Source organism: Somniosus microcephalus, chromosome 8 (genome assembly GCF_052327205.1).
Source record: "Somniosus microcephalus isolate GS21.2 chromosome 8, FLI_Smic_1.0, whole genome shotgun sequence".
NCBI lineage: Eukaryota > Metazoa > Chordata > Chondrichthyes > Squaliformes > Somniosidae > Somniosus > Somniosus microcephalus.
This window is the reverse complement of record NC_140994.1, coordinates 45,032,315-45,055,175: the sequence shown is the minus strand read 5'-3', so window position 1 is coordinate 45,055,175 and position 22,861 is coordinate 45,032,315. Positions and strand designations below refer to the sequence as shown.

Sequence of the window (22,861 nt, the reverse complement as noted above, 5' to 3'; positions counted from 1 at the left end):
TATAGAGGACCCCACAGTACAACTTGAAGGATCAAACCTTCCTCGCAAACAGTGGACAACCATCAACCACCTCAGAACTGGTCATGGTAGACGCTGCCACCTTCTTCATAGATGGAAGATTAAAGCATCCCCATCATGCGACTGTGGAGCTCCTAATCAGACCCTGGAGCACATCATTGAGCACTGCCCTCAGCGGAAATTTGCAGGCAGCCTACAAGATATCCACGCTGTTACACCAGAAGATTTGGCCTTGATATCTAACTTGGATATTGACATTTGATTTGCCACTACCATACGAAAGATCGATCAAAAAACTCGATCAAGTTGGTTATACACGATTTGCCTTTAACAAATCTGTGCTTGCTTTCCTTAATTAATCCACACTTGTCCAAGTGACTGTTAATTTTGTCGCTGATTATTGTTTCTAAAAGCTCCCCCACCTCCAAGGTTAAACTGCCTGGCCTGTAGTTGCTGGATTTACCGTTACATCCTTTTTTGAACAAGGGTGCAACATTTGCAATTCTCCAGTCCTCTGGCACCAGCCCTGATTCTAAGGAGGATTGGAAAATTATGGCCAGTACCTTCGCGATTTCTTCCTTTACTTCCCTCAGCGTCCTAGGATTTGGCTGGTCCAGTTAAGTTTCTTGTCAATGGTGACCCCCAGGCGGTTGATGGTGGGGGAATTCGGTGATGGTAATCCCATTGAATGTCATGGGGAAGTGGCTAGATTCTCTCTTGTTGGAGCTAGTCATTGCCTGGCACTTGTGTGGCGTGAATGCTACTTTCCACTTATCAGCCCAAGCCTGAATGTTGTCCAGGTCTTGTTGCATGCAGGCACGAACTGCTTCATTATTTGAGGAGTTGTGAATGGAACTGAACACTGTGCAATCATCAGCAAACATCCCCACTTCTAACCTAATGGAGGGAATGTCAGTGATGAAGCAACTGAAGATGGTTGGGCCTAGGACACTGCCCTGAGGAACTCCTGCAGCGATGTCCTGGGGCTGAGATGATTGACCTCCAACCACCACAACCATCTTCCTTTGTGCTAGGTATTACTCCAGCCAGTGGAGAGTTTTTCCCCCCGATTCCCATTAATTTCAATTTTACTAGAGCTCCCTGATGCCACTCTTGGTCCAGCATGTTTACCTCAGTATTTACCAGGGAGGCTAAGTAATTTATTTATATTTCTGCCATTTCGCTTTCATTACCTGTGAGTTTATCATATGTATCCCTTAGTGGCCCCAATCCTGATTTTTCTTTTATTATTTACGTGACTGTAGATTACTTTACTATTTCTTTTTATGTTCCTTGATAATTTAATTTTGTAGTTTCTCTTTGCCTTCCTCGTTCTTTTTTTTTTTTTTTTACTTCTTTCCTAACCTTTACGTATTCCCTTTTTCATCCTCTCCGTTGTTGTCTATGTACTTAGTATGTGCCTTTTTTTTTTAGTTTCAATTGCTTTTTAGTGGGATATATTTCTCCTGAATTCTAATTGAACACTGTTTTAAATATTTCCTACTGCTGTTCTATTTCTTTTGTCAGTAACTTTTTCCAGTTTATTTTCCCTAGTTCCATGCGCATCCCCTTAAAATCAGTTTTTTCTTTCTTAGTAGTAACAGGTTCTTGCCTAGATATCACCACCTTCTTCTCCTACCCCACATTTCACTCTGAATGTCATTGGCTCCATTTTACATGTAAAGTTTACTGTGCATTTTGGCTGCTGCACTGGATTTGAGCCCATTACTTCTATCTCCATTTATTTTCAGCCCCTTTTTGGCCCTTCTTTCCTCTCTCCCATCCTTCCCCTCACCAAGTTATGCTATCTATCAGCTCTCCCGTCTCAGGTATGTCGCTCCTGATCCCTACCCCAATTCATCACTGCACCTCAGCTTTCTTTCCCCCCTGCCGCCGTCCAGGCTTAAATCCGTATTAAACAAGCCCATGACTATCCTCGTCTTAAGAGCATTAACTCGCAACTGCCCCATTCTCCTCTCTTGCCAACCAGCACACCTGCTCACCTTCATGTTTTGCTGATCCACCACTGCACCCCTGGATTCTGCTAGCAGGTCAACAATCACCACCTCCAGAATGTTCACTCACTTGCAGGCAAGGCTGTTGCCATCCACAACCTCATTGAGGATGATCGCATTAACATTGTGGCTCCAACTGAAACCTGGCTCACATTAGGCAACATCTTGCCATATACCAAAGCCTCCCAACCTGATTATACCACCCACTACCTATCCTGCCCAAATAGTGATTTGGATGAATGAGCAGAGAGTTGTATATCCAAGTTTGCAGATGACACCAAGTTAGGAGGCAAAGTAAGTTGTGTAGATGGGAGCAGGACGTTACAAAGGGGCATAGATAAATTAAATGAGTGGGACTGTGCCAAATGGAGCTCAATGTGAGGAATTATGAGGTCATCCACTCTGGATCCCAGAAAGACAAATCTGAATACTTCTTAAGGGCGAGAGACTAGGAACTATGAAGGAGCAATGAGATTTGGGTGTCCAGGTGCACAAATCACTAAAAGCTAGTGCACAGGTACAAAAAGTAATTAAAAAGGTTAATGAAATAGAGGCTGGAATACAAGGGGGGAGGAAGTACAGAGCCTTGGTCAGACCCCATCTAGAGTACTGTGTTCTGTTTTGGGCACCACCTTAGGAAGGATATTTTGCTGAGGGAAGTAAAGGCAGAAATTGCAGAGGTGCTGACCACAATATTCCAATCCTCCTTAGATACAGGGGTAGTGCCAAAGGACTGGAGGATTGCAAATGTTACACCCTTGTTCAAAAAGGGGGGAGAAGTTTAAACCTGGCAATTACAGGCCAGTCAGTTTAACGTCAGTGGTGGGGAAGCTTTTAAAAATAATAATCTGGGAGAAAATTAACAGCCACTTGGACAAGCAGGGACTAAGGAGAGCCAGCTCGGATTTGTTAAGGGAATATTGCGCTTGACTAACTTGATTGACATTTTTGATACGGTGGATGAGGGCAGTGCAATTGATGTTGTGTATATGGACTTCCAAAGGGCATTCATAAAGTACCACACATTAGGCTTGTTAGCCAAATTGAAGCCCATGGGATAAAAGAGGCAATAGCAGCATGGATACAAAATTGGCTAAGGGGTAGAAGACAGAGAGTTGTGGTGAATGGATGTTTATCGGACAGGGTTCAGTACGAGGACCACTGCCGTTTTTGATATACATTCATGACTTGGACTTGGGGGTACAGGGCACAATTTTGAAACTTACAGATGACACGAAACTTGGAAGTGTAGTAAATAGTGAGGAAGATAGTAATAGACTTCAAGAGTACATAGTCAGGCTGGTGGAATGGGCGGACACATGGCAGATGAAATTCAATGCAGCAAAATGTGAGGTGATACATTTTGTTAGGAAGAATGAGGAGACCATACATACTAAATGGTACAATTTCAAAGTGAGTGCAAGAACAGAGAGACCATGGGGTATTTGTGCACAAATCTTTGAAGATGGCAGGACAGGTTAACAAAGCAGTTAATAAAGCATATGGTATCCTGGACTTTGTAAATTGAGGCATAAAGTACAAAAGCCAGGAAGTTATGCTAAACTTATATAAGACACTAGTTCAGTCCCAGCTGGAGTATTGTGCCCAATTCTGGATACCACACTTTAGGAAGGATGTGAAGGCTTTGGAGAGAGTACAGAAGAGATTTACTAGAATGGTTCCAAGGTTGAGGGATTACACAGTTATGAGGATAGACTGAAGAAGCTGGTCTTGTGCAGGGAAGGCCAAGAGGAGATTTGATAGAGGTGTTTAAAATCATGAAGATTTAGATAGAGTAAATAAAGAGAAACTGTTTCCAATGGCTGAAGGGTCGATAAGAAGAGGGCATAGATTTAAGGTGACTGGCAAAAGAACCAGAGGCGGCATGAGGAAAACCTTTTTTTTTACATAAGTGGTTAGGATTTGGAATGCACTGCCTGATAGGGTGGTGGATACAGCCTTCAAAATGCAATTGTATAAATACTTAAAGGGGAAAAAAATTGCAGGGATATGGGGAAAGAGGGGGGGGCAGGCTCAATGGGCCGAATGGCCTCCTTCTGTGCTGTACTATTCTATGATCCTATGATATTGGCCTTGAAGTGGGTAGAGCGCAGATTCAGCAGAATTATACCAGGGCTTAAAGGGTTAAATTAGGAGAGTTTGCATAAACTTGTATGATAGCAAAATACTGCGGATGCTGGAAATCCGAAACAACAACATGAAAGGTCATCAACCTGAAATGTTAACTCTGTTTCTCTCTCCACCGATGCTGCCTGGCCTGCTGAGTTTTTCCAGTGTTTCCTGTTGTTATTTTGCATAAACTTGTATTCCTCGAGTTTAGAAGGTTCAGGGGTGATCTAATTCAGGTGTTTAAAATGATAGACATTCAATAGGGTAGATACAGAGGAACTATTTCCTCTGGTGGAGGAATCAAGAACAAGAGGCCATAAGCGGGAACATTAGAGCAAGGCCATTCAAGAGTGAAGTCAGGAAGCACTTTTTCCACACAAAGGGTAGTGGAAAACTGGAACTCTCTGTCCCAAAGCCGTCGATGCTGAGTCAATTGAAATTTTCACGACTGAGATCGATAGATCTTTTTGTTCGGTAACCGCATCAAGGGAAATGGATCCAAGGAGTTGAGGAATAAATCAGCCTTGATCAAATAGAATGGCAGAACAGGGTCCAAGGGCTGAATGGCCGACTCTTGTTCCTACATAAATTATTAATCTGCTCAAATGTAACTTGACTGTATTAACTATTTAAGTCTGTATCTTATAGCAAGTTCAATCTCCTTAGACCAAACTGAAAATATCTAAAACATAAAAGGCCAAATGGATTTCAAGTAACATTTCAGAGATAAAGGCGCTGCTGGTGAATATTTTTTGGTTGGAATGTATGAAATCCAGGTGATTCATGCTTCATTTTTCAGATTACAAAACAGCTTCCTGTCTGCAATCACATTAAGAGTAATTGCAAAATAACAGTAATAATGAAGGCAGTATTCCACTGCCATTGTATTTTGAAAAGACAATAGAAAGATGCTATACATTGATTCAGGGCTGATCATTTTCCAAAAGGGTGAACATATGCTCGACCTTCAGCATCTTTACCTGGGCTTTAAACATGACTATTGCTGTACTATATTTAAATATATAAAAGCAAGTATGCTAGTCTCATGTAAATAGCAAAGAGTCTTGCTGTGGATCCATCGATTATACAGATGCTCTTAGCAGGACAATTTTGATGAAAGAAAATGGATAAATAGATAACTGAAAAGTTATACAAGATGCCATTAAGTTACCCTATCTAAAATTAGGCTGACCACCAACCTGATAAACTTGGACATAATAGGGTCATATAAAGACATCAAGACTTCGGCATCTTCCCCTATTTTGCAGACAACATTCTTCAGAGTTACAAACAGACTGAAAGAAGGTGTGGCAGCAAACTTCGCTTGTCTGTTTATGTCAATGTTATGCTTCTGAGACTGTAAATAAGATAGACAAGAAAAAGTTATTTTGGAGACCTAGAAAGTTACCATCTACTCCCCATTCAGTATTTCATCTACACATTGCACTTAAATAGCAGAAGCAAACACGCTGCCAAGAAATAGGTTTTCCATGGATACAAATACCACAAGAGTCCAACTTTAAAAAGTTCAGTCTCTGGAGAATTACCATATACAGGAAACTCTTTGGTATCCGGTACCGACGGGACTGGCATGTTGCCAGTTGATCAAAAATTCCAGATGACGGAGAGGGTTATCTACCGAGGCTAGTTTTAACAAAGAAAAATAAAAAAATCAAGAAATGTGCAGTATACAGTAATTGGGTACTCACCTACAGAATGTTGTGTTAAATGGATGGTGGAAGATGCTTGATTAAGTACAGTACTGCCAGTTGAGGGTAATGCAATGCAATGCCTACCAGCAGTGTGGGAGACACACAGTACCCCTGTAAAATGGAGTGTATCAGACTCCTGTTACAGGGGTATTGAGGTGTTCTGACATCCGACAGCACCAAGAAGCCGAGTAGTGGCAGTTTGGAGAACTACCCCCACTGACTAACTCGGTCACCGCGGGAGACTCAGACTCGGCAACATTGCCGGTTATATGTTGTTTTTGGAGTGAGAATTTTGCCGGTAATAGAGAATTCCGGATATTTAGGTGCCGTTTAAACGAGAGTTTCCTGTAATGTGAAGAACTATGCATCCATTCTACAATTTATTTACTTCCACCATTATAGGGCATAAAGAATCAGCATTGTTTCTTGGAACTAATTAAAATGTTCAAATAGGAAGTTACATTTTTATCAACACATTCTCCCTTTTCTGTCTGAATATAAAAGCTTAAAGTTTGTAAAGTCACAAATCATAATAATTTAAAACATTCTTGCAAGCTTTAAGTTTCCAGAGTCAGACAGGAACCTCCCCATTAAAACATCTCGGGGGAGAAATTCGGTGGGCTGCGCCACCAGTTAGTGCCTAAAGAGGGCACTCAGCGGCTTTAGCGCCACTGGCCACGCCTCCTGCAATATTTAGCTGGGGCGCTAATGGTGGCGTTAGCCTGTTGCGCTGCGCCGCCACCGATGACGTCATCGGTGTGCGCAGCACCCCGCTACCGCCCCGATCGCGATATTTGGCAGCGACCGCCTCTGTAGCGCCGCTCGCTAATCGCGCCCAGTTCACGGGGCCTACCTGTGGCGGCAGTGGCGCAAATTAAGGTGGAGGTGCAGGGCGGCCGTTTTTTTCGCCGGCCGCCTGCCAGCACCTCCGTCCCCGGCCTCCTGTTCTCCCCCCGCGGCATTGCCGGCTGTTTTCCGAGAGCCCGGCACTTCTCCTCGGTGCCGGGCTCTTTTGCCAGCACTCGCGATCGCTCATCGCGCTGGTGCAGGCCCCTCCCCCTTAAGAATGGGAGGAAGGCCTGCAGAACCGCAGCGCGCCGTGTCGCAGCGTGTGGCACTGCGGCACGTTGCACTGCGATATTCAGTTTCAGCGCCCTAAGAGGGACGCGGAGCGCCTCGAGCCTCGCCCCGTGTCCCTCTTGGGCCACTCAAGCTGAATTTCCGGCGATCACTGCTGCTCCGATCGCAGCGCAAAATCTGGCACCCAGGCGAGCTTGGCGCCCCGTTTGCGGCTCAACCCAATTTCTCCCCCCTCTTCTCCAAGGTATAGGAGCCCTGGTCCTATCTGCCAGTCTGTTTACAATTGCAATGACCATGTTGATTTGTCAAACTAGAGTTTATTTCATCATACACATTTAATTGTAGAAATACATATTCAACTTAAAAATAAAAGCATTTTGGTTACAGCTTACATTATTAAAAATTCATGCACCTGCAACCATGTAGAAACTCCTCCACAAAAACTTAATGCAACAGACGTAACAGCAAATTGTATAATGCTTGGAGTGAATAAGGCTGCTTTTAACTAAACTTGTGAATAACAGTAATGGCTACATTAACCATAACAGGAGCTTCTATTTATAAAGCTCTGGCAGTCTCACAGGAGACAGCTAGTTTCTACTGGCAAAATCTGCCAGCTCCACAGCAAACTGAACTCTTGCTCCAAGCAGAATCCCAAATTTCACATTGCAGTTGAGAGATATGATTAGAATAGCACACAGAATAACGCAGGGTGGGAGGAGGAAAATCTTTTCCAATTTCCATGAATAGGGAAAAGCTCAAGTTCCATGCAATACCTCGTAATGGCAGATCGGATATCAGCAACCCATTTTGGAAGAAGAGTTCTTCAGTGCACTATGCGTAATGAAATTATAAATCTATTGATAAAGAACAGGTTTATAATTTCTCTACACATAGTAAACAAAATTAAACTTCTCGCCACATGGTCAATTGGAAGTGTGAAGCTATCTTCTGTGGCACGGCACATTAGAGCTCCAACTTTCAGCATGCAGATTTTTTTAAAGTCTCAAGTTTAAAGCTAAATTCTCCTCACCCCATTTCTGTTCAAAGCTTCGCACATCAGGCACCACATCCTAAAAGGGACTCTGTAAATGGCCACTGAGGTACATAAAAGTGCAAAGAAAAGTCCCTTTTCATTTTTTTCCTTCTTTCTCACCTAATATGGAATCAGCTAACCTTCATTTGATGCCCTTCTTAGATAGCAAGGGTGAAATCAGGAGCATATATGTCAGAGGTATAAACATGTGCATTCCCACTCCATGTATAGTAGCATGCTTACACTGCAATCATAAATCCAGTAACATCAACCTTCATAATATTATTTTGAATGTTTGTAATTCATTCATTCATTCATTCAGATAGCCTGCATGTACTAGTCTTGGGGCATATACAACCTGGGGTTGGGGGGGGGGGGGGGGGGGGGTGGTGGGGGTGAGGGAAAAAGAAACAATGTTTACAAAAATATCCAAGTTTTCTTTTTAAAAACTGGTTAAGATACTCAAAAAAGACTATCCAGCTATGATGACCAAAATTATACATTCATTAGGTTTAGAGTTCAGTAAAACTGTCACGTTGACCATAATCAAAAGATCGTAATCTTATTAACTGACTGATCAAGTAAGCATTGTCGTCATAAATAAGTACTTTTGATCTCGTCAATGCAAATCATTTTCTACAGCAGACTGTGTTATGGCAGCAATCACCAACACAACAGCCAACAAATTGGGCTTGCAGTTTATTAACTAGACAATTATTAGTTGAAAATGCAAACTGAATGAACAGGGGTTACTTCTGAGAGTGTCAACACATTCTAACAGAATATTAACCAAGAGATTCTAGCACTTTACTATTAGCTAAGCTGGACACATTAAACCATTTCAGAAATCAATAGAATGTTCAATTGCTAAATGAATCAGGTGGCACGGCCCTGAAGCCAAGCTTTCAGGCAGTTAAAACAATTAAAACCAATTTACTTCCCCAGCATTTTTGATGTCTGCTACTGAGAATACCAAGGTCAAGGAAATAGAAACAAGAAACTGTGAAGGCAGCAAGAAGTAAAATAAAAAGGCTAAACTGATCTTTGGCTGCTAATATGGCTGGCGCCCACAATGTCACACCTTGCTGATAGGAACAATGTAAGGCAGCGTGCAGAAGTTATACAGACAATAGGCGATCAGAAAACGCATTACCAGGATTGCAAATGCATTACCATAATGTTTAGGTGATCATGAACACATTACCAGGATGTTTACTTAGCTGTAACCCAGTTAAATGTGACTTCTTTATTTCAAACTGCCAGGCCAGGAAATCAAATTAAATGTATACGTGCACAGCTCAGGATTGGTGCAGGAATGTACGAGGTGTTAATGTCTTCTCAAATGCAAGTATAATAATGTAGCACACTGTATGACAAATTGCTTGCTCTATTGGGTTCGTCAGACTCTTGCAGGAGTCGGTGCCGACATTTCAGAGTAAGACTCCGCAGAAAATAAATCGTTTGAATTCTCCAGTTGCATTCGACTCAGTGATTACTGAACCAGACTGAGGGTAAAAGAATCCGTTCTATCATTACTAAGATCTGATTTTACAACTCTACAAATAAAATCTGCTATTAAGCTTGAGTAATAAAAGGTACAGCCTAAAGGCAAACAGGGCAAGATTTCTACTGTTTCCTATTTTTAGCAAAATAAAAAGGTTTGTATAAACTGCTTCATTTTGCTGTAATTTTGCAAACAGCATTCCTCCATCATTTCACTATTTACTGAACTGACCCAGGCCTCAGTAAACAGCAGACTGGAAGCAATATCCAGTTTGCTTTGAAGGGAACCAAGATTAAAAAAGGAAGCCTCTTACAATATTTCAAAAAAAAAAAAAAAAAAAATTCCCCAAACAGAACGTATGTAAAATCATTTTGCAGATCAAATACTTCACTTGACAAGGCTTACACATAAATGAATAAAACTTGCTTTCACAAAATGTCACCGCACTATCAATCAGCTACTCTGAATACATATACAGTATTGTTTGGTTTTAACAACAAAATGTAAATATATTGCCTGGGATAGGTAAGCAACCACAAATTTCAAAAGCAATTGGAACAGACCTATGCCAAGGCAGATGCTTTCAGAAAATCTGAATCTATCATCTGCATGGTACTAGTTCCTCGAGTCTGAAGACTTTCTTTTAAAAAAAAAAGTTCTATTTAGTCACTAGCATCATACTAATGTTCATTTGTCATATAAAATACAAATATTAACACCTGTTTCTGACTGAAATAGCTGTCAACTCATTAAGGCTGTCAACTCATGAGGGCTCCTGGTCTTCTACTCAAAAAGAGGCTCTGTTGTCTGTCTGGATAATCATAACAGAGGGCAACTTAAAAGCAATGAACCATTTGTGCCATCAGCAATCTCTTATTGACAACTGTTTATAAGAACATAAGAAATAGGAGCAGGAGTAGACAATACGGCCCTTCGAGCCTGCTCCGCCATTCAATAAGATCATGGCTGATCTAATTAAATTCCACTTTCCTGCCCTGCAACTTGATTCCCTTGTGTTTCGTGCAAATATTTAAGGAGTAAAATTCCGTACTTTAATCTGCACAAGGAATGTCAGTAATCTCTACACTACAAACAATTGTTGTTTGTAAAAAGTCAATCGTAATTTTTAGTTCTATAGTGGATGTTGTTAAGTAGCTGCTGGCACAAATTTTACACTTTAATGCAGCTAGTTTGAAACTGATGCTTCGTTTTCAATATCACTGGTCTAAAAGTGTTAACTTTTTAGGCTGTGAAAAGGTAAATAAACCCCATAGATACTTGTGGCATTTACATTAATGTAAAAGCAGAGCATCAAGCACAGTCAGCTGACGACTTCCTTTTATCCTTTGGAAGATGGTATTGATTTTTCTCGAGACTTGACCTTGAATTTAAAATCCAGAGTTTGACTCGATTCATATTGGCTACTTCTAAATCCATCAAAGGGTTCTCTAATTACAAGAAGGCTGCCTTAGTACAGGGCAGCGAGTTCATTTGTCAACGTGCTGTGTTCTTTGGTGGTAGTATATGGGCTTATACACTCAACTTTCCACACCGGTTCAAAGCAAATTTAGGACTGATATCAGGAGATTCTTTGCAAATACGTGGTAAATACATGGAATGGAACTCCAGGTAGAGTAGTGGAGGAGAAATTCCCAAATAATTTTTAAAATTTTATATTTCCAGAACTATTGCTCTTCCTGGTTTGATTGCATCTGCAAATCTACACAATTTGCTTTGAGTTTCTGAATCTAACTTGATGTAAATTAGAAATAGTTGTCATCCCAAAACTGATTGCTGGGGTACACAGTCATCACTTGCCCCTCATCTACTCCCCACTCTAATACGTCACCAAGGTTTACCCTGAATCTCCAAAGCTTTGAGTCCAATTAGTAGCCTTTGTTTAGGAGCCAAATTAACAGCCCTAGGTTGTTACAGATTAGGGCTCATGGGATTGGGGGTAATGTATTAGCATGGATTGAGGATTGGTTAGAGGACAGAAAACAGAGAGTTGGAATAAAAGGGTCATTTTCAGGATGGCATGGTGTAACAAGTGGAGTGCCGCAAGGATCGGTGCTTGGGCCTCAGCTATTTACAATCTATATCAATTACTTAGATAAGGAGACCGAGTGCAATATATCCAAGGTTGCGGACACGATAAAAGTTGTGAGGAGGACACAAAGAGGCTGCAAAGGGCTATAGACCAGTTAAATGATTGGGCAAGAAGGTGGCAGATGGAGTATAATGTGGGGAAGGGTGAAATTATTCGCTTTGGTACGAAGAATGGAAAAGCAGAATATTTTTTAAAAAGGTGAGAGACTAGTAAATGTTGGCACTCAGGTGGAATTGGGGGTCCTTGTACATGAATCACAGAAAGTTAACATGCAATTACAGCAAGCAATTAGGATGGCAAATGGTATGTTAGCCTTTATTGCAAGAAGGTTGAAGTGCAGGGGTAAAGGAAGTCTTACTACAATTAATATAGGGCTTTGGTGAGACAACACCTGGAGGACTGTGTACAGTTTTGGTCTCCTTACTTAAGGAAGGATATACTTGCCTTAGAGGGGGTGCAACGGAGTTTCACTAGATTGATTCCTGGGATGAGAAGTTGTCCTATCAGAAGAGATTGAGTAGAATGGGCCTATATTCTCTGGAGTTTAGAAGAATGAGAAGTGATCTCATTGAGACATTTAAAATTCTTAAGAGGGCTTGACAGGGTAGATGCTCAGAGGCTGTTTTCCCTGGCTGGAGAGTCTAGAACCAGGGGTCATAGTCTCAGGATAAGGGGTCGGCCATTTAGGACTGAGATGAGGAGAAATTTCTTCACTCAGGGGGTTGTGAATCTTTGGAATTCTCTACCCCAGAGGGCAGTGGATACTCAGTCGATGAGTCTTTTCAAGACAGAGATCGATAGATTTTTGGGCACAAAGGGAATCAAGGGATATGGGGATAGGGCAGGAAAGTGGAGTTGATGCAGAAGTTCAGCCATGATCTTACTGAATGGCGGAGCAGGCTTGATGGCTGTATGGCCTACTCCTGCTCCTATTTCTTATGTTCTTATGCAGAATTTTGTCAAATGCTTTTTGGAGGCCTCGGTACAACACCAGTTATGTCTAATCACTATCCATTTGTGATGTCACATCCTCAAAAACAGTCAAGGAATTTGGTTAGGCAGGATTTCCCCCTTCTGAATCCATGTTGATTATTTTTCTTAAGACTACAGGAAACTTTGGTTTATCCGGAGGTTAACTGTCCGGAATGCTCGAGCCACCGGCAAAATTCAGGAGTCGGTTCAGTAAATTTTTTTTCTTTTCGTTGCTTTTTTTTTCCCCACTAGTCAGGCTCTGCAAGGTCTAGCTAAAGCTGTTGCTTAGCTACAGAGACGCTTGCAAGCTACGGCCGACTGTTTAGAAGCTGTTGCTAAGCAACAGTGTTTGTTGCTAGATATGGAGCTCAAAAGCTTCCGTATGTTTTAACATTAGCGCTGGTTTGTCCGGCAGTTTTGATGGGACGGCAACAGCCGGATATCACAAAGTTTCCTGTATTATTGTAAAGAGTTTACTCCTGATAATCAACTATTATTATTTTGCATGGTATTGAAGTCTAATGAGGTCTGTAACAGACTACTGCTGTTTTGTCAACCCTCTGAAAATGAGCAGCACATTATCCTGTTTCCAGACTATTGGTATCTCTTAGTGTTCATGGAGGCACAACTAAATACAAGGACCATAAGATGTGCAAGATGAAAGTACATATGCTATCTTAAGGACATTGCATGAAATCTAAACAGCATATCTGTACTGACGAGTTGAAAAACAACTGGTTTTGAATTCTGCAACAAGAATAACCTTACCCCCTCTCTAATTAGTTGATGTTGCATAATGAAGAGGCTGCTTTGTATATGTTCTTCATTGGAGAATCATGAGTAATTTGCATTGCATCATCTCATTTTAAGTTATATAAATTTTACTTTAAACCGAACTAGACTGGAACAACAAAGAATACAATTAATATTTTTCATGTAGAAAGTACTGTGGTTATAAAAATCATTGACAAAGTAACCTCAAAATGTCAGGAACAAAACAGACTAGAAATATCACTAGTAACAGAAATTCTACTGTTGGGCTATATGTTCACATAATGCAGTCTTTAAAGATTGAAATGTGTGGCATAAAGAAATTACTATGCTGCTGTGTCACTGCTCACTGCCACCTGACCACTCCAGCTGGAAAATAGTTACATCTCTACAAGTCTTTAATTCTTAGCACATCTGTTTGCAAAAAGAACTATGGTCTTGATGCGAGAAATTCACTGATAAATATTACATTTAATTTATAATTTTCACTTTGGGAATATCACCCCTATGTTCAGTACTAAATTGAAAAATACTGTAACCTGAAACTTTGACAAGGCTGTTTGGCAGTGCAGTGCATTGTAGCTGGAGAGCCATCTTCCAGAGGGTGGCTGAATAGCACAGGACTGGGAGAAGCTTGCTTACTTTTAAGAAACAGAATGGAGAGCAAATAAAACCCTGAATGTATTTATTCAGCCCTTCTTAATCCCACAAGAGTTTTGAATTGGTGCTCATGGAAAGATAAGTGGTAGGCTATCAAACAAAAGATATTGATGATCATCTTTCTCCACTCAGTGGATATAGATAGGACAAGGAAAGAGGTTCTGCTGAGGGAGTATGAGCAGCTAGGGGCCAAATTAAAAAGCAGAACCACAAGGGTAATAATCTCTGAATTACTACCTGAGCCACGAGCAAATTTGGCTAGGGTAAATAAAATCAGAGTTAAATGCGTGGCTCAGACTGGTGTGGGAGAAATGGGTTTTGCTTCTTGGGACACTGGCACCAGTACTGGGACGGGAGAGAGCTGTTCCGTTGGGACGGACTTCACTTGGCCAGGGCTGGGACTAGAATCCTGGTGAATCGAATAACTAGGGCTGTAGAGAGGGCTTTAAACTAATTAGTGGGGGGGAGGTTTCAAGAGAGCGAAAAATAAAAATGTCAGCAGAGAAGGCAATAGAGCAAGGTAGCACTGGGGGAATTAAAAACCAGAGAGTGTCAGGAAGGGACCGAATGTATAAAGATAAAGGTAGAGTAGTAAAGGGGGTAAAAGCAAGAATAAATTGTCACAAAACATTTAAAAGTTCTTTATCTGAATGCACGCAGCATTCGTAACAAAATAGGCGAGTTGACGGTACAAATAACTACACAGGAGTATGATCTGATGGCCATTACAGAAACATGGCTGCAAGGTGACCATGACTGGGAACTAAACATCCAGGGATATTTGACAATTAGGAAGGACAGACAGGAAGGAAAGGGAGGTGGGGTGGCTATGTTAATAAAGGATGGAATCACTGCAATAGTGAGAAATGATATTGGGTCAAAGGATCAGGATAGTGAAACAGTTTGGGTGGAGATAAGGAATAATAAGGGGAAAAAGTCACTAGTGGGTGTAGCCTATAGGCCTCCTAACAGTTGCAACTCTGTTGGTCGGAGTATAAATCAGGAAATAGTTGGGGCTTGTAATAAGGGAACAGCTATAGTCATGGGGGATTTTAACTTTCATATTGACTGGACAAATCAAATTGGGCAGGGCATCCTTGAGGAAGAGTTCATAGAGTGCATTAGGGACAGGTTCCTTGAGCAGTATGTAACTGAACCAACCAGGAGGCAGGCAATCTTAGATCTGGTCCTGTGTAATGAGACAGGATTAATAAAAAATGTCCTAGTAAAGGATCCCCTTGAAATGAGTGACCATAACATGGTTGAATTCCAAATTCAGTTGGAGGGTGAGAGAGTTGGATCTCAAACCAGTGTACTAAGCTTAAATAAAGGAGACTATGAAGGTATAAGAGCAGAGTTGACTAAAGTGCACTGGGAAAATAGATTAAAGTGTAAGATGGTACATGAGCAGTGGTGTACATTCAAGGAGATATTTCACTACTTTCAAGAAAAATATATTCCAGTGAGGAAAAAGGGGCGTAAAAGACAGCCATCCGTGGCTAAGTAAAGTAATAAAGGATAGTATCCGACTGAAAACAAGGGCATATAAAGTAGCCAAATCTAGTGGGAGGATAGAAGATTGGGAAGCATTTAAAAGCCAGCAAAGAATAACTAAAAGATTAATTAAGAAAGGGAAGATAGATTATGAAAGTAAACTAGCAAAAAATATAAAAACAGATAGCAAGAGTTTCTACAGTTATATAAAAAGAAAAAGGGTGACTAAAGTGAATGTTGGTCCCTTAGAGGACGAGACCAGGAAATTAGTGGTGGGGAACATAGAGATGGCAAAAACGCTGAACAAATATTTTGTATCAGTCTTTACAGTAGAGGGCACTAAAAATATCCCAACACTGGACAAACAGGGGGCTATGGCGGGGGGGGGGGGGGGGGGTGCTAAACACAACTAAAATCACTAAGGAGGTGGTACTCGGTAAGATAATGGGACTAAAGGCGGATAAATCCCCTGGACCTGATGGCTTACATCCTAGGGTCTTGAGAGAAGTAGCGGTAGGGATTGTGGATGCATTGGTGGTAATTTTCCAAAACTCCTTAGATTCAGGAAAGGTCCCAGCAGATTGGAAAACTGCTAATGTAACGCCCTTATTTAAAAAGGGAGGCAGACAAAAGGCTGGAAACTGTAGAGAAGTCAGCCTAACATCTGTGGTTGGTAAAATGTTGGATTCCATTATTAAGGAAGCAGTAACAGGACATTTGGATAAGCATAATTTAATTGGACAGAGTCAGCATGGTTTTACGAAGGGGAAGTCATGTTTGACAAATTTGCTCGAATTCTTTGAGGACGTAACAAACAGGGTGGATAAAGGGGAACCAGTGGATGTGGTGTATTTGGACTTCCAAAAGGCATTTGACAAGGTGCCACACAAAAGATTACTGCACAAGATAAAAAATCACGGGATTGGGGGCAATATACTGGCATGGGTGGAAGATTGGCTATCTAACAGAAAACAGAGAGTTGGGATAAATGGTTCATTCTTGGGTTGGCAATCAGTAACTAGTGGTGTTCCGCAGGGGTCAGTGCTGGGACCCCAACTCTTTACAATCTATATTAACGATTTGGAGGAAGGGACCAAGTGCAACGTATCCAAGTTTGCTGACAATACAAAGATGGGAGGGAAAGCAGTGAGGAGGACATAAAAAACCTGCAAAGGGACATAGACAGGCTAGGTGAGTGGCAAGGATTTGGCAGATGGAGTATAATGTTGGAAAGTGTGAGGTTATACACTTTGACAGAAAAAAATCAAAGAGCAAGTTATTATCTAAATGGAGTGAAACTGCAAAGTGCTACAGTACAAAGGGATCTGGGGGTCCTGGTGCATGAAACACAGAAGGTTAGTATGCAGGTACAGCAGGTGATCAGGAAGGCCAATGGAATCTTGGCTTTTATTGCAAAGGGGATGGAGTATAAAAGCAGGGAAGTCTTGCTGCAGTTATACAGGATACTGGTGAGGCCACACCTGGAATACTGCGTACCGTTTTGGTTTCCATATTTGAGAAAAGATATACTTGCTCTCGAGGCAGTTCAGAGAAGGTTCACTCAGTTGATTCCAGAGATGAGGGGGTTGACTTATGAGGAAAGGTTGAGTAGGTTGGGCCTCTACTCATTGGAATTCAGAAGAATGAGAGGCGATCTTATCGAAACATAAGATAGTGAGGGGGCTTGATCGGGTGGATGCGGTGAGGATGTTTCCACTGATGGGTGAGACTAGAGCTAGGGGGCATAATCTTAGAATAAGGGGCTGCCCTTTCAAAACTGACATGAGGAGAAACTTCTTCACTCAGAGGGTAGTAAATCTATGGAATTTGCTACCTCAGAGAGCTGTGGAAGCTGCGACATTAAATAAATTTAAAACGGAGATAGGCAGTTTCCTAGCTGATAAGGGAATAAGGGGTTACGGGGAGAGGGCAGGGAAGTGGACGTGAGTCTAAGTTCGGATCAGCCATGATCCTATTGAATGGCAGAGCAGGCCCGAGGGGCCGTATGGCCTACTCCTGCTTCTTATGTTGTTATGTATGAGAAAGCAAGAAAGAGAAAAACATGGCCTCAGCTCTCCATGTGTTAGTTAACCTTTTGGTAATTCTTTTTAACTTTTCTTTTACAAAATATTTGCCCAGACATGATGCAAAATTTTCACCAATCTATGTAAAAGACTAAGGTCTAAAAATTCGGTTGCTTTGCGCCTCCAGTTAGCGCCCTAAGAGGGCGCTAACGGGGCACACAACAACTAGCGCCTGGGCGTGGCGCTGCCAACACCTCCTGTGAAATTCAGCAGGAGGTTAGCGGCGGCAGTAACCGTTAGCGCCCCGTGGCGCTGCGTCGCCGGTGATGACATAATCGCCGTGTGCAGCGCCCCAGCCGCGATCTTCGGTAGTGCCCCGACTTACCGCCGGACGCTATGTCCAACAGGGTCAGGGGGGCCTACCTGCGGCCGGGGCGGCGCTAATTAAAGGGAAGGTGCCAGGCGGCCATTTTTGTTGCTGGCCTCCTGCCAGCACCTGCCCCCGTTGCTGTCCCAGGCCTCCTGAGCAACCCCGCTGCGGAGTACTGGCTGCGCTCCATGAGCCCGGCACTTCTCTTGAGTGTCGCGCTCTTTTGCCGGCATTCCGATCCCTGGTGGCCCAGCTGGGCCCCGGGTCACGCTGCACTAGGCCCCTTCCCTTTAAGAAGGGAAGGCCTGCAGTACTGCGGCACGTAGCGCCGCGATATTCACTCACAGCGCCCCAAGAGGGAGGCTGGGTGCTTCCAGCAGCACCCCTCTTCCCTCTTGGGGCGCTACCGGTGAATTTCAGCCACGGGGCGCTAATTTTTTCAGGGCACTAAAAGTAGCACCGGCGAAGTTAGTGCCCCAAAGGGGGCGTGACTCAATTTTTCCCCCTAATGCTCTCTATGCATCCACAAAGTAATGTTTCCTTTCAATGGAAACAAGGTGATTGGACAGCGCACCACTCATCCCTTAAGCAGGATAAGAGGCATTAATATTCTACTTTCCTCTACCTCACAATTAGGTACTACTGTTGGTACTCAGCCATTCTTCCCCTCACCCCCCATGCCCTCGGTTATGAATCTGTCTGTCGCAGATAGCTACTCAGGTTCAGTGGTGTCAGTTGCTCCCTTAAGCATACTGGTTGCCTGTTTTTTTTTTAAATAAGCAGAAGTGGATTAGTCTTGATTCCAAATTCCTAGACAGAAAGAGAAAGGGAAAAGTATATCACTGAGCCAGGAAACACCATAACAGCCATGGCAAGCAAGCAGCTTGAGCTGGTCCAGCACTAATAACGAGAGGTAACCTGATAGGAGGCCTTTAAAACTATGATGAAGTGGTTCGATAGAGTAGACAGAGAGAAGATCATAGAATCGTAGAAACTTACAGCACAGAAGGTGGTCATTCGGTCTGTCATGCCTGTGCTGGCTCTTTGAAAGAGCAGTCATGCTTAGTCCCACACCCCTGCTTTTTGTCCATAGCCCTGCAATTTTCTCATCCTCAAGGACCCGTCCAACTCCCTTTTAAAATTGTTGATGGAATCAGCATCCACAAACTTTTCAGCAAGAGCATTCCCAATCATGCAGTGAAAACATTTCTCATCTTCCCTCTTTTGCTAATGATTTTAAATCTATGATATCTGGTTATTTTCTCTGTCTACTACAGGTAGACTATCCTTTATCCGAAAACCTCGGGACCAGCCGTGTTTCGGTTTTCGGAAAATTTTGGATTTCGGAAGGTATTTTATAAGACTGGGAAATTTGTCGGGGGTGGGTCGGCGGGGGTCGTCGCCGGGGGTCGGGGTCGTGCGCACGACTTACGCTGAACGAAAAAACCTTCAGTTTTTAGAGGGTTTCGGTTTTCGGAAGTTCGGATAAAAGGTAGTCTACCTGTATATCAAAACCTGTCATCATCTTGAAAACCTCTATTAGGTCACCTCTAACCCTTCTCTGTTCCAAGGAGAACAGTTCTAACTTTTCCAACCTCTCCTCATAACTGAAGTCCCTCATCCCTGGGAGCATCCTGGTGAATTTCTTCTCTACCCTTTCCGAGGCCTTTATGTCTTTCCTGAAGTGTGGTGCCCAGAATTGTCCACAATACCCCAGCTGAGGCCGAGTCACAAAGTTCTAGCATTATCTCTTTGCTTTTATATTCTATACCTTTATTTATGAATCCAAGTAACCCATATGCTTTTTTTAACCACCTTATCAACTTGCCCTGCCACCTTTAAGGTTTTGTCCTTTTACACACCAAGATCTCTCTGCTCATCTACACTATTCAAAATTATGCCATTTATAGTATACCTCACCTCATTCATCGCTTTTGCTATTTTCCTCAATCTGGTCCCTGCAATTTTTGGGGTATTTCCACTTTTACTGCAGTTTATATCTTGTGTTTCCACTTGCGGGGAGTCCAAAACTAGAGGCCATGATTACAAGGTAGTCATTAACAAATCCAATAAGGAATTCAGGAGAAACTTCTTCACTCAAAGTGGTGAGAATGTGGAGCATGTTAACACATGGAGTGGTTAAGGTGATTAGCATAGTCGTATTTAAGGGAAAGCTAGATAAGTACATGAGGGAAAAAGGAATTGAAGGCTATGTTGACAGAGTGAGATGAAGCAAGGTGGGAGGAGGCTTGCGTGGAGCACAAACACCAGCATAGACCTGTTGGGCCGAATGATCCACTTCTGTGCTGTAAAATTCTATGTAACCTGGAACACCTGATAAATGGATGGTGGATAAAACTTGGACCATAAATTTTCGGAGACAAGTAAAATTCAACCTTTTTTTGGGGAGGGGGTGGGGTGGGGGGGCGGCATTCAAGGTGTCAGAAACTCCCCGTTTGCAACCCCAAAAGATCCACTACCACCAACATATGTAGCTCGCTAAAGCTTTGTGTTAAAACACCAACTAGGAAAGTAATGAAAGGGCTGAAAGAAATAAACTTCAGGTCACAGAACCCACAGGTTCAGTGTTCAGACATCAGTTTGCTCATAACTAAATTCAAATCCTACATAAAAGTAAAAACTGAGGAATAAAGTGTTGCAGTTTATATACCAGTTCCCCAACCGCAGTTCCTACTCTCAGCTAGCTTACAGTGTTTGCTTGATTTGGCAACCCTTGCAAATATAATAACATTGCTTGTGCATCATGACCCAGCATTGAAGCCATGGTCCTAACAATAGTGGATAAAATAAGCACATTAAGCTATGCTATAATCCAACTTAGGAAGGCTGCTACGAATTTTGTTTTTAAAATACTATTTTTAATGTTTCCTCTTTTATGTTGACTATTTAAATGCTTTACGACTTGTTTTTAATTTATACACCCCTACTCGAGGCTTTTTGAAGTCAATCAGAAACTGGCAATTTCAACATATTAAAACTACACTTCAAAAGTACTTCATTGGCCGTAAAGCGCTTTGGGACGTCCTGAAGTCATGAAAGGTGATATACAAGTACAAGTCTTTCTATCTTTCTTTAGGTATTGCCCCGCAATTGGGAATTCACGCTGGCATCACTTTTCCTTTTCTTCTACCTCATACATGTGTAAAGCATCTATGTACTGACACGGCTTCTCATTATCCTCTGCCTCAAAACTGCATTCACACCTCACTTCAGAGTTTGTATAATTTCTTTCCTCCTCTAGTTAGCAGACGTCTGTACCAGAACAGATATCATCCTTGAGGGGCCGATATCCTGTTCCTTGAACAAAATGTAACTGTACCTTCACTCACCTGGACTGCAGTTGTTGCAACTTGCCCAGCCATCGAGTTCATACTGACAAGGTTTATCCTTTTCCACTGCCTCGCAGAGCTTTCATCTATCATTTTCCTCTTCGAATTTGCAATGGAACCCCTTTTCCTCAGCCTTAAATTTTCACTGATGCCCCGTCTCCTTGAGCTTATATTGTTCCTCCACAGCCTCCAGTTTAAGCAATGCTAACTGGTAAACACATCTGTGTCCTCTCTTTCTTGATCTTGCTCGCATATTTCCACTTGCCTTTGCTGCTTTGGTAAAACCAGCCCCACTTCAACTTACAAATTTGAATAGCATATCTTTGGTCACCAATTCTTTGCCACTATTAGCATTTCTGCGTTTTACTCAGCTCTTTCTTTAGAGTCTAATGCCAAAGCACACGCCCATAAACAAACCCTCACTGCTTACGCACCAGAACATCTTTGTACACCAAATATTTTTCAATGTGCAGAAGCCCAGGGGTCAAATAGAAACCCTCGTCACTGTGCTTAATAATCGGATACATCAGGAGACCTTTTGTGATCTTCCAGACTTCAGAAAGCAGTAGAATAAACACCATCAGACCATGGTTTAGATTGCAAACTATGGAATAGGTTTATTAAAAATAGCAGATAAGCAGTAGCAATATAGAATACAGATTAAACAGGACAGTCCTCGAGTAGAGAAAATAATAAGCAAACACTTGAGATTTGTGCTCATTCCTCCAAAGAGCCACCGGCCTTTCTCTTGATGGCCTCAGAAGAACTGCTGCAGACTTATTCGAAAAATATACTTTCCATTGCCTTTGAAGCTCAAGTGAAAACAAAGAAAATCAAATATGAATCTTTCAAAAGCAAAAAAGCTGCCAAGCATACACAGAATTGAAGATAGAGAATGTTCAGAGTGGCAACGGATTCCAACTTAAGATGGTCGACACAAATCTATGTTATCTGGCTACAAACCTTCATTCACTGAATTAATCATTCACAGAACGAAGGCAGTAGCTATCAGGAATTACTTCTGGTGTTATCAACCTTATGAATATTAGCACCGAAAAGTCAACTGGTCTCATCCCAGCCAGTTTCTGTCGAGCAGGGGATATGCTGACACAATGAAATGCAGAGTTCCCAAACTGGATTATTTCTTTAAATTATCCTGGTTTAACCCTGGAAGTAGCATGAAGAAAAAAAAAACACACCAGGGACAGGTCAAGCTTTTTTATGCCATTTGTAAAGACCAGCTGTACAAAGCAATTTCTATGACTGCCCACTGCATTTTCACATGGAGAAATTCATAGGTAATTAACAGGTACTCAGATTATTAAACGTAACTACAAAGTTCAAACCAGGATTAAAATGAAAATTCAAAAGTGGTGTGATAGTGATATTTATCTAGGTCTGCAGAGTGACCCATGGTAAATGTGTCAAATTCAGTTTTGCCACTTCACAGGAAATTCTGCAGAAGGTGGGTACAATGCCTAAAATGAGTCACAGATTTTAGCTCTGTACTTTAAACTCCCTCAAATCAATGCCATCATGTCTTATGAGAAACAATGAGCAATGTTTGGAGCTTACCTACCTTTAAGCTTTTCTTCTAAATTTTACTTAAAATTAG

At 42.0% G+C, this 22,861-nt stretch overlaps 1 protein-coding gene across 5 annotated transcripts in view; it reads right to left on the bottom strand.

Moving 5' to 3' along the window:
* Positions 1-22,861, bottom strand: part of dock1 (dedicator of cytokinesis 1) — a 712,419-nt gene that overhangs the window by 583,295 nt on the left and 106,263 nt on the right. For all 5 annotated transcript variants that reach the window (XM_085994680.1, XM_085994678.1, XM_085994676.1 and 2 more), the window contains one exon: positions 5,363-5,520. In XM_085994680.1, coding sequence (XP_085850806.1) covers positions 5,363-5,520 — 158 coding nt within the window. The remainder of the gene's footprint in view (positions 1-5,362; positions 5,521-22,861) is intronic.